At 47.9% G+C, this 27,999-nt stretch overlaps 2 protein-coding genes and 1 long non-coding RNA gene across 3 annotated transcripts in view; 2 read left to right on the forward strand and 1 right to left on the reverse strand.

The window, feature by feature from the left end:
* The window catches only part of LOC138973714 (uncharacterized), a 343,943-nt gene that overhangs the window by 186,072 nt on the left and 129,872 nt on the right, over nt 1-27,999 (forward strand). The window lies entirely within an intron of this gene.
* LOC138973710 (uncharacterized) lies at nt 8,920-12,648 on the reverse strand. The gene is made up of 2 exons (XR_011458112.1): nt 11,166-12,648; nt 8,920-10,760 (listed from the first exon to the last, which is right to left on the reverse strand). It is a non-coding gene; the product is annotated as an uncharacterized lncRNA (long non-coding RNA).
* LOC138974368 (uncharacterized) lies at nt 14,790-27,850 on the forward strand. The gene is made up of 2 exons (XM_070347085.1): nt 14,790-19,400; nt 27,692-27,850. The coding sequence occupies exons 1-2, from the start codon at nt 14,790-14,792 to the stop codon at nt 27,848-27,850; spliced, it is 4,770 nt and encodes a 1,589-aa protein (XP_070203186.1).

Consider the following 27,999-nt stretch of genomic DNA (forward strand, 5'->3'; position numbering starts at 1 on the left):
CTCGCTGTCACCTCAAAAGGTCCTTGCCACTGAAGTTGTAGCTTGTTGTGTTTGACAGGTAGAAGTAGCAACACCCGTTCTCCAATCTTGAAGCTGCGCGGCCGTGCCTTGCGGTCGAATCCTCGCGCGTAACGCTGTGCTGCTCTTCCCAGGTTCTCTTGAGCCAGTTTGCAGGTCTCTTCAATCCTGTTCCTGAGTTCTACAATGTAGGTCGCTGTCGTCTGCACCTCATCGTCAGCTTCTTCGTCCGTCCAAGCCTGACGCAGAATAGCCATGGGACCGCGTACCTGTCTGAAGTACAACAGCTCGAATGGGGAAAAACCCAAGCTCTCCTGAGGAACCTCGCGGTATGCAAAAAGCAGTGCTGGGATGTACCTGTCCCACGTGCGTGGTTTCTCCTGAGCCAGTTTCCTCAGCATGGTTTTCAGGGTACCATTGAACCTTTCCACCAGTCCGTTGCACTGAGCGTGGTAAGGAGTGGTGAAGTGCTGCTCCAGTGATAGCAGTCGTGCTGCCTCCGCCATCACTCCTCCCGTGAACTGCGTGCCTGTGTCGGTGAGTACTTCTGATGGAATTCCCAGCCGGGACCACATGGTAACCAGTGCCTCAGCTACTCGCGTAGCTTCGATCGATTTCAGAGGGATCGCCTCTGGGTATCGAGTGGCGTAGTCCACCATGGTCAAAATGTATCTATTTCCGTCCTCAGACGCAGGCAAGATGGGCCCGATGATGTCAACTGCCACCCGACGAAAGGGTTCGTCGATGAGCGGCATCTTCTCTAAGGGGACCTTCCTCACCCTTCTTTTGGCAACCACCTTCTGGCACTTCGCATGACGCACAGAAACGTCGGACATCCGTGCAGATGCCTGGCCAATAGAAGTGGCGCCACACACGGTCCGTGGTCTTCTTGGTGCCAGGATGACCTCCCAGAATCGAGTCGTGTGCCGTTGCCATGACACCCTCGCGAAACTCGCGAGGCACGACAACCTGTTTGAAAGCTCCTTCTTTGTTGCTAAACTCACGGTAGAGCAACTTCCTCTCCCTGAGGAACTTTGACCTCCCATGCTTCCCGCTCAGCTTCACCTTCCCCGACTTCGCGTGCTCCCGAGGAGTAGCTAATGTCGGGTCAGAATCCTGAGCCTTCGCGAGAAGCGCGGGGGTCACGTTCCCCAGGGCAGCTCGTGCAGCAGGTAGGGGTTTGAGAGGTTTGTCCTCTCGCTCCGCCTGTGCCCGCGTGAGCACTGAAATGACGTCGGGAGACCGATAAACGGGAACCTCCCTGGTGACGCCGTCCACAAACTGGACACGGTTCCCAATGAGCAGGTCGCATGGAGGATCGTCCATGACGACGGCCACAATGGTCCCCGTGAACAACGGTGTTACGACCTTGATCACCGCCGTGTTCAGGTCGTAAGCGTGAGATGCCTCGGCCATTCTCACCCTGATGCTGTCTCCTGTGTAGGCCATAGCTGGAACTAGACTCGCCCGGACCACTATCATGTCTGCCCCGGTGTCCCGCAGACCTTCGCCCTTCACTCCGTTGACGTAGACGTTGCAGTGGGGCTGGAAGTGTTTCCTGGAGCACGGAACACAGAGTTGTGGAATTGTGCATGAGCTCGTGACGTCCCTGAACTCCTCACTGCCCACAAAATGTACGCCCTTCTGGTCAGCCTGTCGCTTATGGCAGTCCTTCTTCACGTGGCCCCGCTTGTTACAGTAGAAACACTGGATGTCAGTTCTGGAACTTGATCCCTTGTGTCCCTGATCGTCCTTCCCGTCCTTGGGTCCTGAAGAACCTGAATTTCCTGATTTTCCCGGCCGTGAGCCTGACGATTTGCCGGAGATCGCCTGGGCGTCCTCGTGTACCCTGATCCAGTCGGCTGCCTCCTGAGTAGTCTTTGGCTGGTGCTCCTGCACGAAGGTCACCACCTCAGGTCGCAGGCTGGACATCAGTTGTTCCATGACAATGAGGTCGGCAAGGTCGTCGACGGTCCAGTTCTTCTCGGCCATCTCCACCCAGCGCCGCAGGTAAAGATTTAGACGTGCCACAAACTGATGACTCAGCTCGCCGCTCAGTCTCTTGCTGTTCCGCAGACGTCGTCGGTAGGCTTCAGCAGTCAGGTTGAAGCGCTGGAGTAACGCCTTCTTTAGTGCCTGATAGTCCCTCGCCTCGTCGTCATCCAAAGCGTTGTAGAGCTGCAATGCGCGTCCCTTTAAGCAAGTGCTGAGGCGGCTAGCCCACGTGGCCTCTTCCCACTTCTGGTCAGATGCAATACGCTCAAACCGGCGTAGAAAGTCGTCGAGCTCGTCTTTGTCATCGTCGAACGTCGGCAGTCTCGTACGGTCAGCAACAAACGTCGGCGCGCTAGCCTGAGTAAGCGTACCCTTCTCGGCCTGTAGCCTAGCTAGTTCTAGCTGGTGATCGCGTTCGGCCTGTTTGTCCTGTCTGTCACGTTCGGCCTGTCGTTCCTGTCTCTCAAGTTTGTCTTTCTTTTTCTGTCTGTCACGTTCGGCCTGTCGTTCCCTTTCTTGTCTGTCAAGTTCGTCTTTCTTTTCTTGTCTGTCACGTTCATCTTTCTCTTTCCGTTCTTGTCTGTCACGTTCGTCTTGTCGTTCCTGTCTCTCACGTTCGGCCTGTCGTTATTGTCTGTCAAGCTCTTCTTTTCTCGTCTGTCGCTCTATGTCTTCCCTACGTTCCAGCTCCTTGCGTTTAACTAAACTACGCGCTCTAACGCGTGCGTCACGCTCTGTCTGTTCCTCACTGCCAGGAGTCTCGAAAGTTATTCTCCTCGTAGGAGATCCCCCTCACTGTGTTTCATTTCAGGCACTCTCTGCTCCAGGCTGGCTCCAGCTAAAAATAACCGGCAAGAACCACCCTCATCCCCCTATTTACCCTCCCTTTCCTTTCCTCCCCCCATTTCCCTCCTACCCGGCCCCATTCACAGTGGCGCCTGACAGACGACTCTTTCTTTGTCTGCAGCTAGCGTGGCCAGCAGCTGCTGTGTTGATAAGGTTCTGTAGCTCGCGCGCTCTAGAGAGAGCCTAAAAACAGTGAGAACGTTTTCTGCACTGTTCAGAATGCCTGATAAGTGGCCCTCTATATACTCCCGCAAGGAAATAGTCTCCATGCGTAGGGTGTAATACTTGAAAGTAGAACAGTGGTTATACATTGTATACTCTTGAGAATAGAATAACAGGTGACCTTTCTTTTTCCTTTTGGAGGTTTGTCAATGACGCCGAAGATGCTTACTCATGGCGGTGTTTTCCAATGTGTCACTGTGTGTGTGTGTGCGTGCGTGTGTGTGTGTGTGTGTGTGTGTACATGTGTGTGTGTGTGTGTGTGTGCGTTCGAAATATATACAAACAGTAGAGTATATCGTATTTACATACATATTATGCCAAGGACTACTAGTAAAAGTCATTGATGGTGCGCATGTAAAATTTGTTTTGCGTTTATATAATTATAAAATTCAAAATAGTGTAGATATAAAATTCAAAATAGTGTAGATAATGTCAGTAACATATAAGAAAGAAAAAAGATCTTACGGCAATACATGTTCATGAAAATTGTTAGCTGCATTTTAATAAAACAAAAAAGCTTACCTCACGGCCCTCCTATACAAGTCTCACAAACTTGTATATATATATAATATACCACAGGAGAAAAAAAAATAGCTCGCGCGCGCTCACCCAAATCCGCTCGAAGTGCCACATGATATTAGCCCCAGACAACACATAGGCGGATAATACATGTATGTCAATCGTATGAAACAAAACATGCCACAATTTACAAGACAGAAAAAAGGCTAAATGAGAGAATTAAAAAAGGTGTTTGCTCTTCAAGTAAATAATTATACCACACCTTACAGATCTGAAAAACACATGTATGCTACAGTTAAATAAACAGGAAACCCAACATCCGAAAGCACGGCACAATCTATAAGAGGACAGAAGACAACACAGTAAACAAAACATCATAATCAATGTGTCACAATAAAAGAACACAAAATATTGGAAAAAAAGACAAAGGTAATCCCTAAGTACACTGATATATACATGTACAACACTTTACAAAATATATATACAAACAACAGAGTATATACAGTCGTATTTAAAAACATATTATAGGCATGCGTATGGTGCGCATGTGAAATTTGTTTTGCGTTTATATAATTCAAAATAGTGCAATTAATGCCTGTAATATAAAAGAAAGAAAAAACGGTCTTTCAATACATGTTCATGCAAATTGTTAGCTGCATGTGAAGAAAACAAAAAGCCTACCTGACCCTGCAACTGTTGGTCAGTAATCCAATAGCAGCACACAAGTCGATTTGAAAGTTTTTCAACACAGTTTTTCACTCGTATTGTTCTCACAAACTTGTATATATACCACAGGAAAGAAAACTCGTCGATCCGACGACAATTTAACGTTTGTTTCATTATCGCAAACAAAACAGAACAGACAAAACGAAACAAAACAACACAACAACAGTTGGGGTTGTTATTTCTCTGAGATGCTGAAGAAAAAAAAGATGACGTGCATTGTAATGGAATAGAGTGGGTGTAATTTCAAACTAAACGGTTCAAATGTGAGTGTAAACACACTCTTTACGCGGGATCACATTCCCTCACACGCATATGAACACACACACACACACACACACACACACACACACACACACACACACACACACACACACACACACACACACACTATGTACATGCTTAAGAACAAAAAAGAAGGGGGAAAACACAAAACAAAACAAACAAGATGAAATGCACGACAGTCAACAGAGCTGCATATAATAGCGTACTGTAGCGAGTGCCTGTTCCGAGAACCTGCGCGTGGGTTAATTCACACAACTTACCCCACAAAAGTGCTTCAGAAATCATACACAAACACCTTTAACCTAACTTGTTTTCACTCTATCACACAGTTAAGACTAAGTACTTACTGATGGCAAAATAAAAACACAGTCGGTTGGGCTGTTATCAGTATTCAGTGTGATTATAAACTGATATACAACGCGCAAATTCTGTTTCTTTTAACAGGAACAAAGAACAAGAGCTGAGTGCCAGTGATATTAGTATTACCACAAAATCAAACAAAACGAGTCGAATGAATAAACTCCAGTTTGCACCAACACAATGCCTGTATATTCAAGTAACAAAATACACAAGATGAACATAATCCCAGGTGTAAGTCACTGAAACGATCCCTTTTTCACACCAAGAATCACGTATTTTTTTCAAACTGGCGCCATCGCACACAAGCTCCATAGAGCCTTTGTGTGCTAGAGACAGCGCGCGAAAGGGAATCAAGGTCACTGGCCGCGCCGCGGCACGCTATAAGTGAGCCAACGAGCTGTAAGCGAGTTCAGCTGAAAGTGCAAATCTCGCACCAAATAGAACAGTGTGCCCTGTAGCCATGGTTAGTTTAGCAAAGCTTTATCACAAAAGTAAGTCTAACGCAGCTATAGCTAGAACACGCGGTGATGAAACAATGGATACACAAATCCAGCAACCAGAAAATGCAGAAGAAAAATCCAAACGGTGTAGAACAAAACGCGTAGCCTACTTTATCGGCTGCTTTTTGCGGTGAAACAGAGTGTTTCCCACAGCCTTGGTGAGGACAGAAGTCCTCGGACCTTTCCCCCCCAAATTCCAACAAAGTCAAAATATGGAGAAAAATCCAAGTAAAACAAGACGGTAGAAATGTAATCTGTTACAGAATGCGAAACAATGTAGAGAACTCTGAGTAAAACGAATAACAAATCCGCTAACCCCGCTCAGCTCTCTGCAACGGAAAACTCTGAACGTACAACAACAAAGATTCACAAACAAAGGAAAGGGAAGTAATCACAGTTAGCGCATACAATAGCTCACAAATTACAATTTACATTTCCTGCAAGATGTGAATCGCTTAAGGTGTGGTATATGATCAAAACTATACAAAAAAGGGTAGCACCAAGCAGAAAATAAGTCGAGCACTGACGAGATTATCTGCTCTTAGTTATCCTTAATTGGTGGGTCTTTATCAGTTGGAAATTAACTGAGTAAATCCCGGCTTGGCCCCCATGTGTCACGTTTCATTATATCACTTAAGGTGATTATGAAACGGTTAGTTACTACTAACTAACTAACCACACCACGATCCACTCTCGCAGTCATACAATTTAATAGAGACAACAAAAGTATAAGTTTCAGACGCCTGTTTATGTAAAAACTCGCCACCTCCCTCGAGACTTCACTCAAAATATGTTCTTTTACGTTCACAAAACGTAAAAAACCAATGGTCACTGACAAAATGCCAGTTAGAATAGAAAATTATAGTAACACGCTGATCCCGTGTAAAGATAAGAAAAATACGACTGTTCTGCTCCAAAAGTGCTAGTTCATGCAGGTGTCACACACCCCACGTCGTCACTACTCGAGTATAATCACAGATAGCAAAAATAACAACGGTGGTCAACGGGGTGCAAAGACATGGTGCACTTAGCTTTCTTTGGCCACTGGGTGGACGGCCTGTAATTAGTCTTTTTAGCCTCCACAACTGCTCCGTCGAATGAAGTGCTGGTTAGCGTGGTGACGAAGCAGGGAACTGTGGAGGCATCAGGCGCCGCACCCAGTCGCTGGTTAGCTGGTTAGCCGGTTCGCTGGTTAGCTGGTTAGCCGGTTCGCTGGTTAGCCGGTGTGCTGGTTAGCGTGTCCCCGCAGAAGGCAGCCCGAACAGAAGTTAGGAAAACGAAGGCTGCAAACAGAAAGCATCGGTGCACTAAACATGTCAGCTACCCCTCACCCTCCACCTTTAAACATGTCATCTTTACATATCTCATCGAGCACGTGGGCCTGCACAAAATTGACTTTTCACAACAACAAAACAGCCGTTTTCCGTCCTTCTCTCCCTATCTGCAAAAAACATATACAGATTAGTATTTTAGCGTCACAGAGAGCAAATTATGCGCTAACCCGGAAAGAACAACAGAGAGTATTTCATTCCACAAACACAGACTCGTCAACAGCGTTAAATAATGATTTATTACCTCAAACAGCCTATGAATGTAGCACTCTCATGGAAGCAAAACCCGCTTCCTCCCTGGAATGGCCTCTGTTCGTCAACAGTGACAACAACATCCAGAAAAACCCTTGCCGAATACTTATGCGAAAACCCTCGCACGGCGAAGGAAGATTGACGACTCGTCCTCAGCAAAACATGTGGCAGTGAGAAGGTGATAACTCGCTGAAGTTCCCCTAGAGTGCCGAATATTCTATTCGGTGAAATCCATCATACTCTAGAAACCGTCGTATTCGATCCTTCTTCTTCTGCCGCTGAGTGTCAAGTGCGCCGTCCTTGTGTCTCTCACAGACCACCTAGACAATAACACGTGACTGACCTTGTCACATATCAAGTTCAGCTATCCACAATTCTGCCTCGCAAAGCAAAATTATCCCCGAAAAAACCGTGCGGCACAAACCATCCGTGGTCGCGCTGTCAGCAAAACTCTGCTGTATAGCCCCGACTCACGCACAGGCGCTTTCAGTCGCAATTGACCAAGAGTGTCACAAACTCTGCCCAAGTCCAGCCATGACTTGTTTTGTAATTCGTGCATGAGCTGGGTTTCGTGCGGTTTTGGCTTAGATGAGTGCCTATACAGTGACTCAGTGTGTGTCCGTGGATATGGACAGCCAATCGCGGGAGGGTATTCACGCACGTGGTGTTGTGTGGTGCGTGAACGAGTCACAGGCTCGAAGGTCACTGCTGTGTAAAACTGTGAAGGAAACGGATGGTTGTTGTGAATGCTCTATCCGGCCGACCGGCGTGTTGATGTTTTATACAACCCCGGAGACAAGTTGTGTTCCAGCTGTCTTGGTGTGGCTTCAAGGGTTCTACGGGTGGTCAGTCCTCGAACGGCAAGGTGTGTTGAAATTCTGTAGTTTTTCTCTCCTTCCGTGCTCAGGCAGGGTCAAAATTTGTTGGTTCGGAAATGTTTGTGTATGAGAGAGTTCTAGTTTTTTTTTTAGTTTCCTTGGTTGGTGTCATTTTATGTGTATGGTGTCTGAGGTAGAAAGGGGAGAGGGGGAATGGGAAACGAGGGAAAGGGGGTGGACAGTTTTTTCATTGTGCAAGAAGTGTGGAGAGCGAGTAGGCTGGTGGAAAGAAGAAAAGAGGTGTCAGCAGTTACTGCGAGTGAACTCATGTGTGGGAAGGATTTATTTTTATGGAGGGTGAATTTAAGGTAGAGAGCGTTAACTCCAGAGAATGAGTCGTGTAATAGTTGCAAGTGCGGAAAATTGGACACGAGGTACGGGAGGTGTAAACGGGAGTTCACTGTCTAGACAGAAGACGGGGGGTTGGTTGTAAATATGTGACGTCATCACGGTTAGAGAAAGAGGGAAGAACGAGGTGCCACTATGTAATATGACTTAAATTCATAAGGGGTGAGGGAAGTGGCGTTGTTTGTGAAGGGGCTGCTTGTGAATGGTTGGGTCAAATAATGGAATAGGAATTGTTTATTATGGGGGCAGCCATGTTGTATTGATTTTGTGAAATGGGAGTTGTAAATACTTTGTACATTTATATTGATGATGGTGTATTTACAATTGTATAAAAGTAAAGACTATAATTAGGTATTTAAGGGAGTGAAAATTGTAAGAATTATTATATAATTGGTTATGTTGGGACTCTGGTATTTTGATTATGATGTTGTGGTTAAAGTTAAATAGTAACTTTGATGAGATGGCCAGGGTGGTTAATTAAGGCCATGTGAGGGCCAAATCGCTATTTTCCATATATATTGATCAGCACTGTTTGTGTCGCTTTTGTTATAATACTGATGGTCTCTGAATTAAAAAACGTTAATGTGTTTGTTTATTTTGTATGTCGTTGCTATAGAAACAGGAAAGTAAACAGCAGCCATATTGGATTTTAGGAACCGTTTTTTCCATATCCAAATGCTCGATTTCTGTCCAATATTTTGCATAAATATAGATTTAGATCATATCTACAGATTTACCATTTATTTTTTCTGTGAGTATTACAGTTATTTAAAAAAAATTTTTTTTATCATAATGTTGAAATTTTGCGTAAAATTTAATATTAAAAAAATCGTAAAGCCAACATTTCTTTTCCGATTCATTATTCAAATGGTAACTCTGTAGATAGTATGTAAAAGTACAAGTATGCAGAATTTCACAGAAATCTAACCAGTAGATTTGAAATCATGTTGTTCCCAAATGTCAAAACATGCAAACTGAGGAAAAGGCAAAAACGCACACAATTTGTTTTGAAACCATTGATAGTTGTAATTAAACCCAAAATACATACATGTATCACCAAATTCCACACTGAGGAATGTTTTTCACACCTTAGAGACACCGTTTAAAAGTTAGGGAAGACATAAAACATAAGTTATTTCAAACATGTGCAGTACACCTGGAAAATTGTTTGTTCCGAGTTACAAACAATGCATACACACACTCCCAATCACAGCATGCACACCAAAAAAAGCTCGCTCACTCGCTCACATTCACACACACACACAAGCTAGCTCCAAATTACGAAACGTACCCAAGTCATCAATTGCACGCGTACAATAACCACAATAACCACAATATATATATGAGAATAATGTTAACCACAATAACAATGACAAGTCGCCTAAAGCGATATAAAAACATTTAGTCAATCGGTATGAAACTTAAATATCAACACCACAAACCAGTCATCACCAAGACTACGAGATACATTTAGATAGTCTCGGCTAACAATACCGAGACGGATCACGCTCGTCTCCGCAAAGCATGAGACCATATATGTTACTAAACCTATTTTCTGTAATTATGAGCACATTGTTAGAGTGAACATGACATTTCTATATATTTTTGAATTCAGGAAAAAATGAGGAATGCAATGCAGTCAAGGTTTAATTTGTTACTAAAAATTAGATTTTAATGACAACTTTAACAAGCAAACTCATTAATTTATTTTTAAGATTTTGAGCTGAAATGCAATACCATAGTCCGGACTTCGTCGAAGATTGCTTTACCAAAATTGCAATCAATTTGGTTGAAAAATTAGGGTGATACAGCGCTGCCTCAACTGCCTAAAAAAATCCGGATATGACGTCATCAAAGACATCTTTCCAAAAAATGGAAAAAAACATCTGGGGATATCACACTCAGGAACTCTCATGTTAAGTTTTGTCAAGATTGGTCCAGTAGTTTCCTCGGAATCACTTTATACACACACACATACACCAATGACCCTCATCTCGATTCCCCGTCTAAGTTAAAACATTTAGTCAAAACTTAGAACATGCCTGCAGCATATGCAGGGCCACCTTCCAGCTGAACAAGTTCTTCCAGTCTCTCTGACTTGGCTGCCCGCACTTTGTCTCTCCTTTTACTTTGCTTGTCTCTCACAGCCTTCAGACTGTTCCGCACCCTCTTGTGCATCCTGGCTGCTCCAAGCCTCTTCATGTGATGTCCAGTCTAGAATCCGAAGAACTGGGCAGAGTCGGCAGCAGCAGCAGGTCCAAAGTTGAACTCTCTAAGAGCTGTACCAAGTCGTTTACTCACATGGTTCGCACACTCTTCCTTGTCAATGTGAATATCCTCACCATAGGGCTTGATGTCGTTGAGCTATGTAAAAGTCTTGGAGTCACCGTCCGACAGTAGTGTTGTGTAGCGAAGCTTGTTGGTGTTCACCGATCGACGCCATATGACACGGGCTGCTTCCACCTCCATCATCCCTGATGAGCCTGCAAACAAGAACAAAATAAGAAATGTAATTTGCAAACAGAGTATTTTTTAAGTGTGTGTGTGTGTGTACGTGTGCGCGCATGTGTTATTCACAGTCATTGTCCAGCTAATACTTCAATTATAATTAATGCGGAAAAAAAATGAAATAAACATGGAATTACCAAATTACTGAATATTAAATTTCTAGCAGCAGGTATAGGTGCACTGAACATTGTTTGATTGTAAACGTTAAGCATAATGCATTAATTGATACCATTTGAACGTTTTTAAATACACTTGTATTGTGCCACACATACATGTACTATTTGCCATCCCCTGACCACTATTCTAGCTCCCTCAGTTCTGGGAAGCCAATTTGAAATAAACTCTATTCAAATATGTCTGTGCAAACAGATATAATTTACCTTTATAGTTCACCTCACACTTGTCCAAGTGGTCCACGAGCCAGGCCGCATACTCCTCTGGCTTTTCCTGAAACAGCTTCTGCCCCGTAGACTCCACACCTGGCAGTAGGTACACTTGACATGGGCATCAACACAGAGTCCAGTAAGTAAGTCCACAACACACCCAACTCCAATGTGCGAAGAGTGTCCACGAGTAAGCCAGGTGCCATCATAGCTCACAATAATGTTCAGGGAGTCGTCGACACCAAGAGTAGTGCCACAGTATCTTGCATGAACTTCTCGAACATATGCAACAGTGTCACTGAACACATGCTTCCGGAATTTCTCCAGTTGTGTGAATAGTTGGCTGGCATGAGTATGACTATGAAAGGTCTTGTGGTGAAGTCCAGCTAAATCCATGTTTTCACAGAAATTTCTGAATGTGGTGGCTCCCAGTCCACAAGCAAGTGAGGAATACACTGCCTGTCTGTTCATGTCGAACACTTTTGTCTTGGCCTTAAATTTTGTCGCAAGATACTGTTCATACACAGGCTCTTCGCACAAAGAACAGTTCACCTGGGCAAATACTGCCAAGCCACTTGTTGGTCTGGAGTCTGTGCAAAGAGACAAGCACTTGTTTTTACACTGTGGACAGCACAGACTTGCAACCATACTGTCTACTTCGGCAAAGTCTACAACACCCGTCTGGGTTTTTACCAGGGTTTCAGTAGCAGCAGATGACTTAGTGTCAACTCCACCGGACACAAACCTCTCATACGATTCTTTTTTGATCTCACTTCTTGTCTTCGTGCCGAGAATGTTTTCAGTCGAACTCGAAGGAATCGACGCGGAAAATGTAGCACTAGCAGACGACCCCAAAACCGGCACTAATTCTGCCACGTCAGCCAGCACAGAAGCTGATTGCGCTGATTTCTTCGCCTTCCATTGATTCTTCACTTGATCTGTCCTCTTTTTCGTAGATTTTGGGGCTCCTCTGGTTGTTGATGGCTTGGTGCGAACCATTTTTGCACATGAGCGTGTACTTTCACTGCTTGTAAACAAGCGCCATTGTTGTACCACGTGACCCCGGTTGAACGAATCAAGATCACATCATACGTCATACTCTCCGTATAAGGAAGTTGGCGTAGATTGACCTACATTGAAAATGTTCCGTTAGAGCCGAAGTAGTCCGGAAAATAACGAAACAACGGTCACATGCAAACAGGGGAGGCTATGTAGCAAGCAACGTCATGCAGTGTTCGCCCTGTCGTCTGCTCAAATTTGCTGATCAAGGTGTTGAAAATCGGCAATAATAAGGCAAGTTCAAGACAAATGAACGCAATCAGGCGAGGGTTGGTGTATTGAATTTATTTTTATTGCACAAAAAAAACATGTATATGCAACATCAACGGCAGAAATTGAAAGAAAAATGACCACAGTTTTCCAAACAGTCAAAATGTCTAAATGCCCAAATCTGCCCAAAAGCTCAAAAATCACCCCCGCACATCCCCTTAAGTAGTTAATTATGGTAATTAATGAGTAATTAAGTAAAGAGGGGACTTTGTAAGTCGATGAAAATTGATAATTATGGGAAGTCTAATGAGGGAGATTTTGTTGTTAGGAGAGTTAATTTATGGACTGTGTGGGTAAGGGGAGATAATTGAAGTATTGTTGGGGGAACAAGTAGTTATACTTGGCTTTGTTCCTACGACAGCGTTCAAGCACAGAAGCGGGGCTGTGGAAGAGTCCAAGCCAGGAGAGACGAACGACATAAGAGACAGCATGAGTTTCCGGGTGCAAGATGCTTCCGACTCTATACCTGGGAGGAAGGCGTGCTAGTTGGTGGGGTTTTTGACCACCGGTGTGTCGCAAAGTGTGAGCTGTGGAGGTGAGGTGGCCCACCGTCAGTGGGTAAAGTGTGGAAGGTGCTGGCATTCTATTGCCACGAGCAGTCTGTGCACAAGAATATATTATGGCATCTGTGTGCCTGAGTTATGCAGCTGTGGCTTCAATAAGCACTGTGACCTATAAGTTAGTTTAAATACATTAAAGACATGGAGATTCTGCAAGTGTTAGAGGAAACCAGGTAGTAATTGACTATTAATTAAATATTAGGTTAGTAATTTAGTACCAGGCCTGGTTAATTACATTTCAACGGGATTAATCTGGAGTGTCTTTATTTTTTCGAGCGACGGTTGATTTTGTGGATCGGCGAGATTTGAAACTGGACTTTGATGTGAAACGTCATGATCACTACACACGAAGAGAAAATTATGTAGTGATATGGTATTTTGTTGTTATGAAGTAAGAAGTTATTGATGAATTAGTGTTCGTACCATTAGACAAATATTGTGTTGAAATAAGTGGAAGAGAATTGCGGGGTTTGTTATTTAAAGTTAAGTTAATTAGTATTACTGGTGGCTGGGCCTACGGGTTTCATGTGTAGCTGCGTTTGGCGTTGATCTTATGCATCAAGGTTGAAGGCAGTGTAGCAGTAAACGTCGGTAGTCCCTATCGCGAGGTATTAGTGTAAACATAAGTTAGAAATAAAAGTTAGTTAATAAATAACGGGGTTAATTGATTAATGTAGGTGAAGATAAGCGGATTTTGAGTTGAGATAAATTTGTAAAGAGACATCTTGATTTTTCGGGATTAGGGGATTAAGGTGGTAAATGGTAATATTTAGGGGTATCTACAGTTTTATTAGTATTAAGTTATAAATTCTCATAGCCATTTTGTTTCGTTAAAACTTTAAGATAATTCTTCCTACTTCATCTATCTTTGATTTTGAGTGATTGTGATTGGGTGTGAATGTGAATGCGGTGATGTCGTGTGTGTAAATAATAAACTTTGGTTTGAATGTTGCTTGGGTGTGGAGTCAGTGATTAGAGTAAGAGTGGTTGATTGTGTCTGAGTGTTTTGTACGATAAAAGGTATTCCTATACCTCTCCCAAAACTTAGGGGAGTTACAATGGTGGCAGCGGTGGGATAGGAGTTTCATTTCGGGGATTAGGAAGGGTTTAGATAGCATCGGGAAGTAAGGGCCGTGACTCGTGTGAATCAGTTGTGAAAGGGTATGAATGAGGACTAGCGTGGGCGGTTGGCGGGCGACTTAAAGGCTTTAAGCCTGGGTGGCTATTTTGACCCGGTAGAGGAAGGAGAGAGAACGAGTGAGTTTGAGCACACCTGGGGTCCGAACTGATCACTTGGATCTCACTCTACCTAGGTTGTCAGCTGGCTGTTTGGGTAAGTTCTATTGTGGTTGTTGCTTTGTATTATTCTGTCCGCGGTTGTTGTGGACGATCATTTTTGGAGTTTGGAGTTGGGTCAAGGTGAGGTTGGTTTGTCAACGAGATGTCGAATTTAGATCGGGATGAGCGTCAGTTGAGGCGGGCAGCTAGGATGGAGGGGAAGGTTCCAGCGACGTCTGCGGCTGCATCCCTGGTGGTGACCCCTCCTCGGTTTACTGTACCAAGTGGCGGTGCGACGTTGTTGGCTACGGGTGGTACGCCGGGTGCGGTTTCTACGCCGAGGATGGAGAGGTCTTTGGTGACGCCAGGATTGTTGGGGCCGAGGTCTGTTGGGGCGCAGCGTTTGGCGATGGGGTACGGTGAGGGCCAAGCTGTAAGGGGAGTGTCGCCGATCATGGTCCAGGGTTCTAGTGGGTTTGACGACGAGTCGGTGGACATGGAGTTGGCACGGTTCCGTCGTCAGGGCGAAAGCTTGGGTTTGCAAGGGGCGACGTTGGCCCAGTTTGTAATGGCCCAAGTGCGCAGGGAGGCGGCTATCATCGAGGAGAGAGCGGCGCAGGCGAAGTTGCGGAAGGAAGAGCGGCGACGACGTAAAGAGGAACGAGAACTTCAGGAGAAGAAAGAAGAAGCTCAACGCCAAGCAGAAGCAGCCCAGCGTAGGGAAGAGATAGAGGCCAGACGCCAGGAAGAAGAAGCCCGACGTAAAGAGGAACGAGAACTTCAGGAGAAGAAAGAAGAAGCCCGACGCAAGGAAGAAGAAGCCCGACGTAAAGAGGAACGTGAACTTCAGGAGAAGAAAGAAGAAGCCCGACGTAAAGAGGAACGTGAACTTCAGGAGAAGAAAGAAGAAGCTCGACGCAAGAAAGAAGAAGCTCGACGCAAGGAAGAAGAAGCTCGACGCAAGGATGAGGCGGCCCAAAGGAAAGAGGAACGGGAGTTCCAAGAAAGGAAAGAAGAAGCACGACGCCAAGAGGAAGAAGCCCGGCGCAGAGATGAGGCAGAGCGACGCCAGGAGGAGCGTCGCATACGGGAAGAGGAACTGCAAGCAAGTGAGGCGAGGTGGAAAGAGGAGTTAGCTCTGCGCACAGGGGGGACTGAGAGAGATCCGAGTTTCGACAAATACCGGGTAAAGATGTCCTTCTGTGATGATTCTGTCAACATTGACGACTACCTCCTCCACTTCGAGCGAACAGCGACAACACACAGGTGGAGCAGGGCGACATGGGCAGGTCGATTAGCAGACCAATTGAAGGGTCGCGCAGAGAGAGCATACCTACGGATGACTCCCGAGGATGCCAGCGACTACAATATGCTCAAGGTTGCGCTGTTAGAAGAGTTCCATCATACTCCAGAACACTACCGCCGGGAATTCAGAAACATCACAAAGCAAGGGGACGAGAACTTTGTACAGTTTAGTCGTCGGCTGCAGACCGTGTTGGATCAATGGATCGCGATGTCACAGTGTGCGGGAGACTATGACCGGCTGTATGACCTGATCCTGAGAGAACAGTTGATGTCAAATTTCCGGGGTGAGCTGTTCCAGTACGTCAGCGATAAAAAGCCAGCTACAGCCAAGGAAGCGGCGGTGTTAGCGTTCACTCACTTGGAATCAAAACGGGACGCCAGATTGTTCAACGCAAAACGTAACATCGGGGGCCAAATGGACGATGAGGAAAAGAAAAAGGAGAAGACTACAAGCAACGGGAGTACCAAGACCGGAGTGGGATCGGGGGAACAGGCAGAGCAGTCAGAGGGCCAAGTGAGGCCAGTAGAGGGCAGCAGGAACAAAAAGACGAACTGGAATCGGGAATACAACAATCGAGTGATATGTTATCGGTGCAATAAGGCGGGACACATTGCCAGGGAGTGTACCGCAAACGCCTGCATGACGACCGAGCAAGATGACCAGACGAAATCTTCCGAGCCGTCAGAGCCGTTGTGCAAAGACTGCGAGAAAATTCCATTTCGGCCGATGGGAAGGTGCAAGGTCAACGGGAGAGACGCAATCAGTCTACGTGATTCAGGGGCAGACAAGACCATGGTAAAGGCTGCATTTGTTAGGCCTGAGGATTACACCAGCGGGACAGTGCACGTAGAGTTTGCCGACTTAGACTGCACAAAGACATACCCCTTAGCATGGGTTGACGTAGAATCGCCGTACATCTGTGAGAGGATTCTTGCCATCGTGAACGACAACATCAGGCCTGACATTTTCCTGGGAAACCTGGCCCAGCTTACGAGCGGAGACTGGGTGGAAGTATCGATGTATCCCAGACGGGCGTTGTGTGCGGCAGTGACAACCAGAGCACAGGCTGAAGCAGGTGCACGGCCGGTGAAACCGGTGGTGGTGGTGCAGATTGAAGGGCTGCAAGTGACTCCGGATCAGCTGAAAGTCTTGCAACAAGAAGATGAAACACTCGTGCGCGCAAAACGACTGGCCAAGGAAGGGAAACCGATACAAGCAGGAAAGGGCATGGTGGAGTTCAAGATGTCTCGTGGAATACTCAAGAGGGTTTATCGGGAGAAGAAATTGGAGTGTTCACAAATATGCGTTCCCAGATCCTTGAGGAAAGGACTACTCAAGTTCGCCCACGACACACCCATGGCAGGACATCTGGGAACCAAGAAGACCCGCGAACGTCTATGGGCAGATTTTTATTGGCCAGGCCTGTGCGAAGACGTGCGACGATACTGTCAGTCCTGCGACCGATGCCAAAAAGTCACGCCGAAGGGACGAGTTGCCAAAGTGCCGCTTGGGCAAATGCCTCTGCCCAATGTTCCATTTGAGAAGGTGGCGGTGGATTTGGTGGGGCCGATCAAGCCAGCAGCTGACAGTGGGGCGAGATTCATCCTGGTGATGGTGGACTATGCGACGCGCTACCCCGAGGCTGTGGCACTTAAGTCCATCGAGGCAGAGAAGGTGGCTGAAGCGCTGTGGACTATGTGGACGAGGTTGGGGATACCCAAGGAGGTCCTGTCGGACCAGGGTGGACAGTTCACCGGGGCCGTCATGCGAGAAGTTCACCGGTTGCTCGCCGTCAAGGGACGAACCACTACGCCGTACCATGCGCAATGCAACGGCTTGGTTGAAAGGTTTAATGGCACATTGAAAGCCATGATCAAGAAATTGTGTGTGGAGGACCCCAAGACATGGGATCGGTTTATCCCAGGTGTCTTGTTCGCATACAGGGAGGTTCCGCAGGAAAGTACTGGGTTCTCCCCATTCGAGTTGCTGTACGGCCGTACGGTGAGGGGACCCATGGCCATCTTGAGGGATCTTTGGACAAAAGAAGGAGAAGACGGGAAGGAAGCGCAGACCGCGTCCGAGTACGTGTTGAACCTCCGGGACCGAATAGAGGAAACATGCAAAATTGCTAGGGAACATCTGTGTGAGGAAGCAGTGCGCCAGAAGAAGCACTACGACCGCGGGGCCAAACGCCGAACCTTCGAGGCTGGAGATCGCGCTCTTCTACTCCTGCCTCTCAAGAAAAACAAGTTGGAGATGGCTTGGCGAGGACCCTACGTCGTGGAGGAAAGAGTGGGCGAGTGTGACTACCGCATCAGGATAGGGCCCAAGCAGAAATTGTTCCACGCCAACATGCTGAAGAAGTATGTGGAGCGGCCTGCAGCGATAGCAACGGTGTGTGTGGTGGATGAAGGGGAGGAGTGGGAAACAGTGCAGTCATCTCACGAAGACATTCCGTTGATACCACTGACGTCAGAGGAAACGATCGAGGATGTGCACTTGGATCCAGAGACGCCAGAACTGCATTTAGGGATCAAGGAAATCCTCAAGGACAACAAGGATGTCATCACTGATCTGCCACGGAGGACTTCGCTGGCAGAGTGTAGCATGCGGTTGGCGCATGACGAACCAGTTAGGGTCCGTCAGTTCCCCTTGCCATTCACGACGCGGGACATTATCGCCAAAGAAGTCGACGCGATGTTGAAGATGGGGGTCATTGAACCGTCGGTGTCCCCATACAGCTCTCCAATCGTGATCGTGGAGAAGAAAGACGGAAAAAAGAGGTTCTGCTCCGACTACCGCCGTTTGAACAAGATAGTGGAGTTTGACGCCGAACCTATGCCCAACATGGAGGCCATGTTCGCCAAGCTCAGCAAGGCGAAATATCTATCCAAGATAGATCTGGCAAAAGGATACTGGCAGATCCCTATGGCGGCAGAAGACAAGCCCAAGACCGCATTCACAACACCGCAGGGGTGTTACCAGTGGACGGTGATGCCGTTTGGGTTGAAGACGTCAGGAGCCATCTTTTCAAGGATGATGAGGAGCCCTCTCGACATGATCGAGATCGACAATTTCATTGACGACATATTAGTGGCAACTGAAACCGTGGAGCGTCATTTGGAGTGTCTCAGAGCTTTATTCCAGCGGCTGCAGGAAGCATCGTTGTCAGCTCGACCATCCAAGTGTTACTTGGGGTTTAAACGCCTGGAGTACCTGGGACACATGGTGGGAAATGGAGTGATTCAACCCGAGGAAGGGAAGATGGACAAGATAGCGAAGATGCCCAGGCCAACAACAAAGCGGCAGATCCGATCCTTCCTAGGACTAGCCGGATTCTACCGTCGATTTGTGCCGGGTTTTGCTGACATTGCACTCCCGCTGACAGACGCAACCAAGAAGTCACAGCCCAACAAGGTCAGATGGACGAAGCCTATGCAGGTGGCCCTTGATACGCTGAAAGTGAAGTTATCCACAGAGCCGGTGTGCAAGCTGCCGGATTTCTCCGTGCCTTTCACTCTTCGCACAGATGCATCCGGTGTTGGGTTGGGGGCGATGCTACTCCAAGACCAGGGGGACGGGATGCAGATGGTGGCCTGTGCGAGCAAAAAGTTGCTGCCAGCGGAGCGTAACTACAGTACCATCGAGCGCGAGTGCTTGGCGGTGGTGTGGGGGGTGCGGAAGTTTGGCCCGTACCTCTACGGAAAACCTTTCTGCATTCAGTCCGTGTCACGATCGGGTGACGGAGACCAAGAAAGTGTCACTCGGTGGAGTGCCTGTTCTTGGTCGATTATGATAGAAAGCGCCTGTACGTGATATTGGGCTACAGCAGAGTTTGCTGACAGTGCTCAACTAGCACGGATGTTTTGTAGTGCACGAGTTTCACAGTGGGGGTTTCTGCTGTCATAGGGCTGACGGTTTTTCGCTGACAGCGCGCACGGGATTTTCAGGGATTGAGTTTCTCGTGTCTTTTTTCTGCTTGGGAGGCAGAATTGTGTATAGCTGGACTGGTTTTTGTGACAAGGTCAGTCACGTGTTATTGGCTAGGTTGTCTGGGAGAGACACAAGGGCGGCGCACTTGACACCCAGCGGCAGAAGGGGAAGGATCTAATACACAGTTTCTAGAGTATGATGGTTTTTCACCGAATATTGTATTCGGCACTCTAGGGGAGCTTCCACCGGTTATTTCCTTCACACTGCCACATATTTTGCTGAGGACAAGTCGTCAACATTCCTTCGTCGGCGATGGCTTTCGCATAAGGATTCGACAAGGGGTTCTGGAGGTTTTCGGTCACTGTTGACGAACAGAGGCTGTTCCAGGGAGGAAGCGGATTTTGCTTCCATGAGAGTACAATCATAGGCTTTTGAGGTAATAAATCATTATTTAACGCTGTTGATGAGTCTGTGTTGTGGAATGAAATACTCTCTGTTGTTCTTTCCAGGTTAGCGCATAATTTACTCTCTGTGACGCTAAAATACTAATCTGTATATGGTTTTTGCAGATAGGGAGAGAAGGACGGAAAATGACTGTTTTGTTGTTGTAAAAAGTCCGTTTTGTGCAGGCCCACGTGCTCGATGAGGTATTTAAAGATGACACGTTTTAAGGTGGTGGGTGAGGGGTGGCAGACATGTTTAGTGCACCGATGCTTTCTGTTTGCAGCCTTCGTTTCGTTTCGGTTTCCTGTAACCGCTGCACGGCTGCCTTTGGCGGGACACTGCTAGCTGCAGACGTTGGAGCTGGGACCTGAGGAAGCTACGCTAACCGGCTAACCAGCAGACCGGCTAACCAGCGAACCGGCTAACCAGCAAACCGGCTAACCAGCAACCCGGCTAACCAGCATACCGGCTAACCAGCATACAGAAAGAAAGCTAAGTGCACCGTGTCTTACGCACCCCGTTGACCACCGTTGTCTTTTCTTATCTGTGATTTCATTGGAGTAGTGACAACGTGGGGTGTGTGACCCCTGCATGAACTAGAGCTTTTTGAACAGAACATTCTCATTTGACTGTATTTACACGGGATCAGCGTGTTACTATAATTTTCTATATACTACTGGCATTTTGTCAGTGATCACGGGTTTTTTACGTGTTGAGAACGTAAAAGGAACATATTTTGAGTGAAGGCTCGAGGGAGGTGGCGAGTTTATACATAAACAGGCGTCTGAAACTTATACTTTTGTTGACTCTATTTAATTGTATGACTGCGAGAGTGGATCGTGGTGTGGTTAGTTAATTAGTAGTAATTAACCGGTTCATAATCACCTTAAGTGATATATTGAAACGTGACACATGGGGGCCAAGCCGGGATTTACTCAGTTAATTTCCAACTGATAAAGACCCACCAATTAAGGATAACTAAGAGCAGATAATCTCGTCAGTGCTCGACTTATTTTCTGCTTGGTGCTACCCTTTTTTGTATAGTTTTGATCATATACCACACCTTAAGCGATTCACATCTTGCAGGAAATGTAAATTGTAATTTGTAAGCTATTGTATGCGCTAACTGTGATTACCTCCCTTTCCTTTGTTTGTGAATCTTTGTTGTTGTACGTTCAGAGTTTTCCGTTGCAGAGAGCTGAGCGGGGTTAGCGGATTTGTTATTCGTTTTACTCAGTTTTCTCTACATTGTTGTTTCGCATTCTGTAACAGGTTACATTTCTACCGTCTTGTTTTACTTGGATTTTTCTCCATATTTTGACTTTGTTGGAATTTTGGGGGGGAAGGGTCCGAGGACTTCTGTCCTAACCAAGGCTGTGGGAGACACTCTGTTTCACCGCAAAAAGCAGCCGATAAAGTAGGCCACGGCTGTGGGAAACACTTTGTTTCACCGCAAAAAGCAGCCATAAAGTAGGCTACGCGTTTTGTTCTACACCGTTTGGATTTTTCTTCTGCATTTTCCGGTTGCTGGATTTTTGTATCCATTTCATCACCGCGTATTCTAGCTATAGCTGCGTTAGACTTACTTTTGTGATAAAGCTTTGCTAAACTAACCATGGCTACAGGGGGATCTCCTACGAAGAGATTAACTTTTGAGACTCCTGGTAGCGAGGAACAGACAGAGCGAGACGCACGCGTTAGAGCGCGTAGTTTGCTTAAGCGCAAGGAGTTAGAACGTAAGGAGGACATAGAGCGACAGACGAGAAAAGAAGAACGAGACAGACAAGAAAGGGAGCGACAGGCCGAACGACAGGCCGAACGACAGGCCGAACTTGACAGACAAGAAAAGAAAGACGAGCTTGAGAGACAGGAACGACAGGCCGAACGACAGGCCGAACTTGACCGACAGGATAAGAAAGACGAGCTTGAGAGACAGGAACGACAGGCCGAACGACAGGCCGAACTTGACAGACAAGAAAGGGAACGACAGGCAGAACGTGACAGACAGGACAAACAGGCCGAACGCGATCACCAGCTAGAGCTAGCTAGACTACAGGCCGAGAAGGGTACGCTTACTCAGGCTAGCGCGCCGACGTTTGTTGCCGACCGTACGAGACTGCCGACGTTCGACGACGACAAGGACGAGCTCGACGACGTTTTACGCCGGTTTGAGCGCATTGCATCTGACCAGAAGTGGGAAGAGGCCACGTGGGCTAGCCGCCTTAGCACCTGTTTAAAAGGACGCGCATTGCAGCTCTACAACGCTTTGGAGGACGACGAGGCGAGAGACTATCAGGCACTAAAGAAGGCGTTACTCCAGCGCTTCAACCTGACTGCGGAAGCCTACAGACGACGTCTGCGTAACAGCAAGAGACTGAGCGGCGAGCTGAGCCATCAGTTTGTGGCACGCCTTAATCTCTACCTGCGGCGCTGGGTAGAGATGGCCGAAAAGGACTGGACCGTCAACGACCTTGCCGACCTCATTGTCATGGAACAACTGATGTCCAGCCTGCGACCTGAGGTGGTGACCTTCGTGCAGGAGCACCAGCCAAAGACTACTCAGGAGGCAGCCGACTGGATCAGAGTACACGAGGACGCCCAGGCGATCTCCGGCAAATCTTCAGGCTCACGGCCGGGAAAATCGGGAAATTCAGGTTCTTCAGGACCCAAGGACGGGAAGGACGATCAGGGACACAAAGGATCAAGTTCCAGAACTGACATCCAGTGTTATTACTGCAACAAGCGGGGCCACGTGAAGAAGGACTGCCACAGGAGACAGGCTGACCAGAAGGGCGTACACTTTGTTGGCAGTGAGGAGTTAAGGGACGTCACGAGCTCATGCACAATTCCACAACTCTGCGTTCCGTGCTCCAGGAAACATTTCCAGCCCCACTGCAACGTCTACGTTAACGGAGTGAAGGGCGAAGGTCTGCGGGACACAGGGGCAGACATGATAGTGGTTCGGGCGAGTCTAGTTCCAGCTATGGCCTACACAGGAGACAGCATCAGAGTGAGAATGGCCGAGGCATCTCACGCTTACGACTTGAACACGGCAGTGATCAAGGTCGTAACACCGTTGTTCACGGGGACCATTGTGGCCGTCGTCATGGACGATCCTCCATGCGACCTGCTCATTGGAAACCGGGTTCAGTTTGTGGACGGCGTCACCAGGGAGGTTCCCGTTTATCGGTCTCCCGACGTCATGTCAGTGCTCACGCGGGCACAGGCGGAGCGAGAGGACAAACCTCTCAAACCCCTACCTGCTGCACGAGCTGCCCTGGGGAACGTGACCCCCGCGCTTCTCGCGAAGGCTCAGGCATCTGATCCGACATTAGCGACTCCTCGGGAGCACGCGAAGTCGGGGAAGGTGAAGCTGAGCGGGAAGCATGGGAGGTCAAAGTTCCTCAGGGACAAGAAGTTGCTCTACCGTGAGTTCAGTAACCAAGAAGGTACATTCAAACAGGTTGTCGTGCCTCGCGAGTTTCGCGAGGGTGTCATGGCAACGGCACACGACTCGATTCTGGGAGGTCATCTTGGCACCAAGAAGACCACGGATCGTGTCTGGCGCCACTTTTACTGGCCAGGCATCTGCACGGATGTCCGACGTTTCTGTGCGTCCTGCGATAAGTGCCAGAAGGTGGTTGCCAAAGGAAGGGTGAGGAAGGTCCCCTTAGAGAAGATGCCGCTCATCGACGAACCCTTTCGTCGGGTGGCAGTGGACATCATCGGGCCCATCTTGCCTGCGTCTGAGGACGGAAACAGATACATTTTGACCATGGTGGACTACGCTACTCGATACCCAGAGGCGATCCCTCTGAAATCGATTGAAGCCACGCGAGTAGCTGAGGCTCTGGTTACTATGTGGTCCCGGCTGGGAATTCCATCAGAGGTACTCACCGACAGAGGCACGCAGTTCACGGGAGGAGTGATGGCGGAGGCAGCACGACTGCTATCACTGGAGCAGCACTTCACCACTCCTTACCATGCTCAGTGCAACGGACTGGTGGAAAGGTTCAATGGCACCTTGAAGACCATGCTGAGGAAACTAGCTCAGGAGAAACCACGCACGTGGGACAGGTACATCCCAGCATTGCTTTTTGCATACCGCGAGGTTCCTCAGGAGAGCTTGGGCTTTTCCCCATTTGAGTTGTTGTACGGCAGACAGGTACGCGGTCCCATGGCTATCCTGCGTCAGGCTTGGACGGACGAAGAAGCTGACGAGGAGGTGCAGACGACAGCGACCTACATCGTAGAACTCAGGAACAGGATTGAAGAGACCTGCAAACTGGCTCAAGAGAACCTGGGAAGAGCAGCACAGCGTTATGCGCGAGGATTCGACCGCAAGGCACGGCCGCGCAGCTTCAAGATTGGAGAACGGGTGTTGCTACTTCTACCTGTCAAACACAACAAGCTACAACTGCAGTGGCAAGGACCTTTTGAGGTGACAGCGAAAGTGGGCCAGAACGACTACAGGATCGTCATGAACGGGAAAGCACGCCTGTACCACGCCAACCTGCTGCGCGCCTACATAGAGAGGACTGCCTACGGGGAAAAGGACAAAGTGACAGAAGCAGTTGCTGTCGTGATGGACGAGACAACGGAAGAACAGGGAGGAGGACGTGTACCAGTTTGTCCGCTGGAGGCTAGTGAGGATCACACGGACGTGCACATCTCACCTGATCTTGGGGACGACCAGCAGGCGGACTTGCAAGAGATCCTGAAGGATGCAGCACGGGTCCTTACAGACATACCACTTCAGACGCATCTAGAGGAGTTTACCTTCGACTTGCTGGAGAAACAGCCAGTGAGGACGAAGCAGTATCCCATGCCTCATGCCCAGAAGGAGGTGGTCAGGAAGGAAATCGCCGACATGACGAAGTTGGGCGTCATCGAGCCAGCGAACTCTCCCTACAGTTCACCAATTGTGCTTGTGAAGAAGAAGGATGGACGCGTCAGGTTCTGTGTCGACTACCGGAAGCTGAACAAGATTACGGCGTTTGACGCGGAACCCATGCCTGATGTGGACTACCTCTTCAGTCACTTGGCCAAGGCCAAGTATTTTTCAAAATTAGACCTCACCAAGGGATACTGGCAAATTCCAGTTGCCGAGGAAGATCGCCCAAAGACTGCATTTACCACTCCATTCGGCCAGTTCCAGTGGACAGTCATGCCTTTTGGTCTACAGAATGCAGGTGCCGTCTTCACTCGCATGATGAGGAAACTTTTGGAACCATTGAAGCGCGAGGACATCAGCAGTTTCATCGACGATGTGCTGATCGCGACAGAGACATGGACTGAACATCTCGACGCCCTGCGCGACGTGTTTGGAAGGTTGAAGGACGGAAATCTGGGAGCTAAACCGTCCAAGTGCTACTTGGGATTTCGGGAATTGTCTTTCCTGGGTCATGTTGTCGGCGAGGGATTGCTCGTTCCAGAGGACGACAAGATCCAGAAGATTCGGGAGGCGGAGCCACCGCGCACGAAGAAAGAAGTCAGGTCTTTCCTGGGCCTAGCCAGCTTCTACAGACGCTTCATCCCGCACTTTGCCGAAATCGCTCTACCACTGACCAACCTTACCAAGAAACTACAACCGACCGTTGTAGTGTGGACTGAGGAATGCAGCTCCGCATTCAACACCCTGAAGAGGCGACTCACCAGTCAGCCTATTCTCCGACTACCAGACCTGAACAAGGACTTCGTGCTGAGGACAGACGCTTCAGGGAAGGGACTTGGGGCAGTGTTGCTTCAGGAGACAGAGGGGTTTTTGCACCCTGTTTGCTTCGCCAGCCGTAAGCTGACCTCGGCCGAGGCAGCGTATGCAACGGTTGAACGCGAGTGTCTCGCCATTGTCTGGGGCATCCAGAAGTTCGAAGCGTACCTGTACGGACGACCTTTCTGTCTGGAGACGGACCATCAACCTCTGCAATATCTTCAGGTTGCAAGGTTGGCAAACGCCAGACTTATGCGCTGGGCGTTGATTCTCCAACCGTACCAATTCACGGTACGCGTCATTCCGGGCGCCAACAATGTTGGAGCTGACTTTCTCTCTCGGGCTGTAGAGGAGAACATGACTGTGAGCGAAACCGAGGTTTCGTCTTGAAGAGGGGAGGTGTGTCACGATCGGGTGACAGAGACCAAGAAAGTGTCACTCAGTGGAGTGCCTGTTCTTGGTCGATTATGATAGAAAGCGCCTGTACGTGATATTGGGCTACAGCAGAGTTTGCTGACAGTGCTCAACTAGCACGGATGTTTTGTAGTGCACGAGTTTCACAGTGGGGGTTTCTGCTGTCATAGGGCTGACGGTTTTTCGCTGACAGCGCGCACGGGATTTTCAGGGATTAAGTTTCTCGTGTCTTTTTTCTGCTTGGGAGGCAGAATTGTGTATAGCTGGACTGGTTTTGTGACAAGGTCAGTCACGTGTTATTGGCTAGGTTGTCTGGGAGAGACACAAGGGCGGCGCACTTGACACCCAGCGGCAGAAGGGGAAGGATCTAATACACAGTTTCTAGAGTATGATGGTTTTTCACCGAATATTGTATTCGGCACTCTAGGGGAGCTTCCACTAGTTTTTCCTTTCTCACTGCCACTATTTTGCTGAGGACAAGTCGTCAACATTCCTTCGTCGGCGATGGCTTTCGCATAAGGATTCGACAAGGGGTTCTGGAGGTTTTTGGTCACTGTTGACGAACAGAGGCTGTTCCAGGGAGGAAGCGGATTTTGCTTCCATGAGAGTACAATCATAGGCTTTTGAGGTAATAAATCATTATTTAACGCTGTTGATGAGTCTGTGTTGTGGAATGAAATACTCTCTGTTGTTCTTTCCAGGTTAGCGCATAATTTACTCTCTGTGACGCTAAAATACTAATCTGTATATGGTTTTTGCAGATAGGGAGAGAAGGACGGAAAATGACTGTTTTGTTGTTGTAAAAAGTCCGTTTTGTGCAGGCCCACGTGCTCGATGAGGTATTTAAAGATGACACGTTTTAAGGTGGTGGGTGAGGGGTGGCAGACATGTTTAGTGCACCGATGCTTTCTGTTTGCAGCCTTCGTTTCGTTTCGGTTTCCTGTAACCGCTGCACGGCTGCCTTTGGCGGGACACTGCTAGCTGCAGACGTTGGAGCTGGGACCTGAGGAAGCTACGCTAACCGGCTAACCAGCAGACCGGCTAACCAGCGAACCGGCTAACCAGCAAACCGGCTAACCAGCAACCCGGCTAACCAGCATACCGGCTAACCAGCATACAGAAAGAAAGCTAAGTGCACCGTGTCTTACGCACCCCGTTGACCACCGTTGTCTTTTCTTATCTGTGATTTCATTGGAGTAGTGACAACGTGGGGTGTGTGACCCCTGCATGAACTAGAGCTTTTTGAACAGAACATTCTCATTTGACTGTATTTACACGGGATCAGCGTGTTACTATAATTTTCTATATACTACTGGCATTTTGTCAGTGATCACGGGTTTTTTTACGTGTTGAGAACGTAAAAGGAACATATTTTGAGTGAAGGCTCGAGGGAGGTGGCGAGTTTATACATAAACAGGCGTCTGAAACTTATACTTTTATTGACTCTATTTAATTGTATGACTGCGAGAGTGGATCGTGGTGTGGTTAGTTAATTAGTAGTAATTAACCGGTTCATAATCACCTTAAGTGATATATTGAAACGTGACAGTCTGACCACAAACCCTTAGAGTACCTGGAGGGTTTGAAGGCGACTAACAAGAGGTTGATGCGGTGGGCGTTGGCTCTGCAACCCTACATGTATACCATCCAGGCGATTCCTGGAAGGGACAACGTGGGGGCTGACTTGCTCAGTCGCTCGGAAGAGTAACCAGATGTGGGGAGCATCGAACCATCAAAATGGACTGATTTTGGTGGGCTGGATCATGTTGCAAGTCCATGGATGTCAGTAGAGTTGTGTAGTGTTTTAGTTCAGGGAGATTGTGGTACGCCGCAAGATTAATCGGCGGGGAGTTGGGT

Source organism: Littorina saxatilis, linkage group LG8 (genome assembly GCF_037325665.1).
Source record: "Littorina saxatilis isolate snail1 linkage group LG8, US_GU_Lsax_2.0, whole genome shotgun sequence".
Classification (NCBI taxonomy): Eukaryota; Metazoa; Mollusca; class Gastropoda; order Littorinimorpha; family Littorinidae; genus Littorina; species Littorina saxatilis.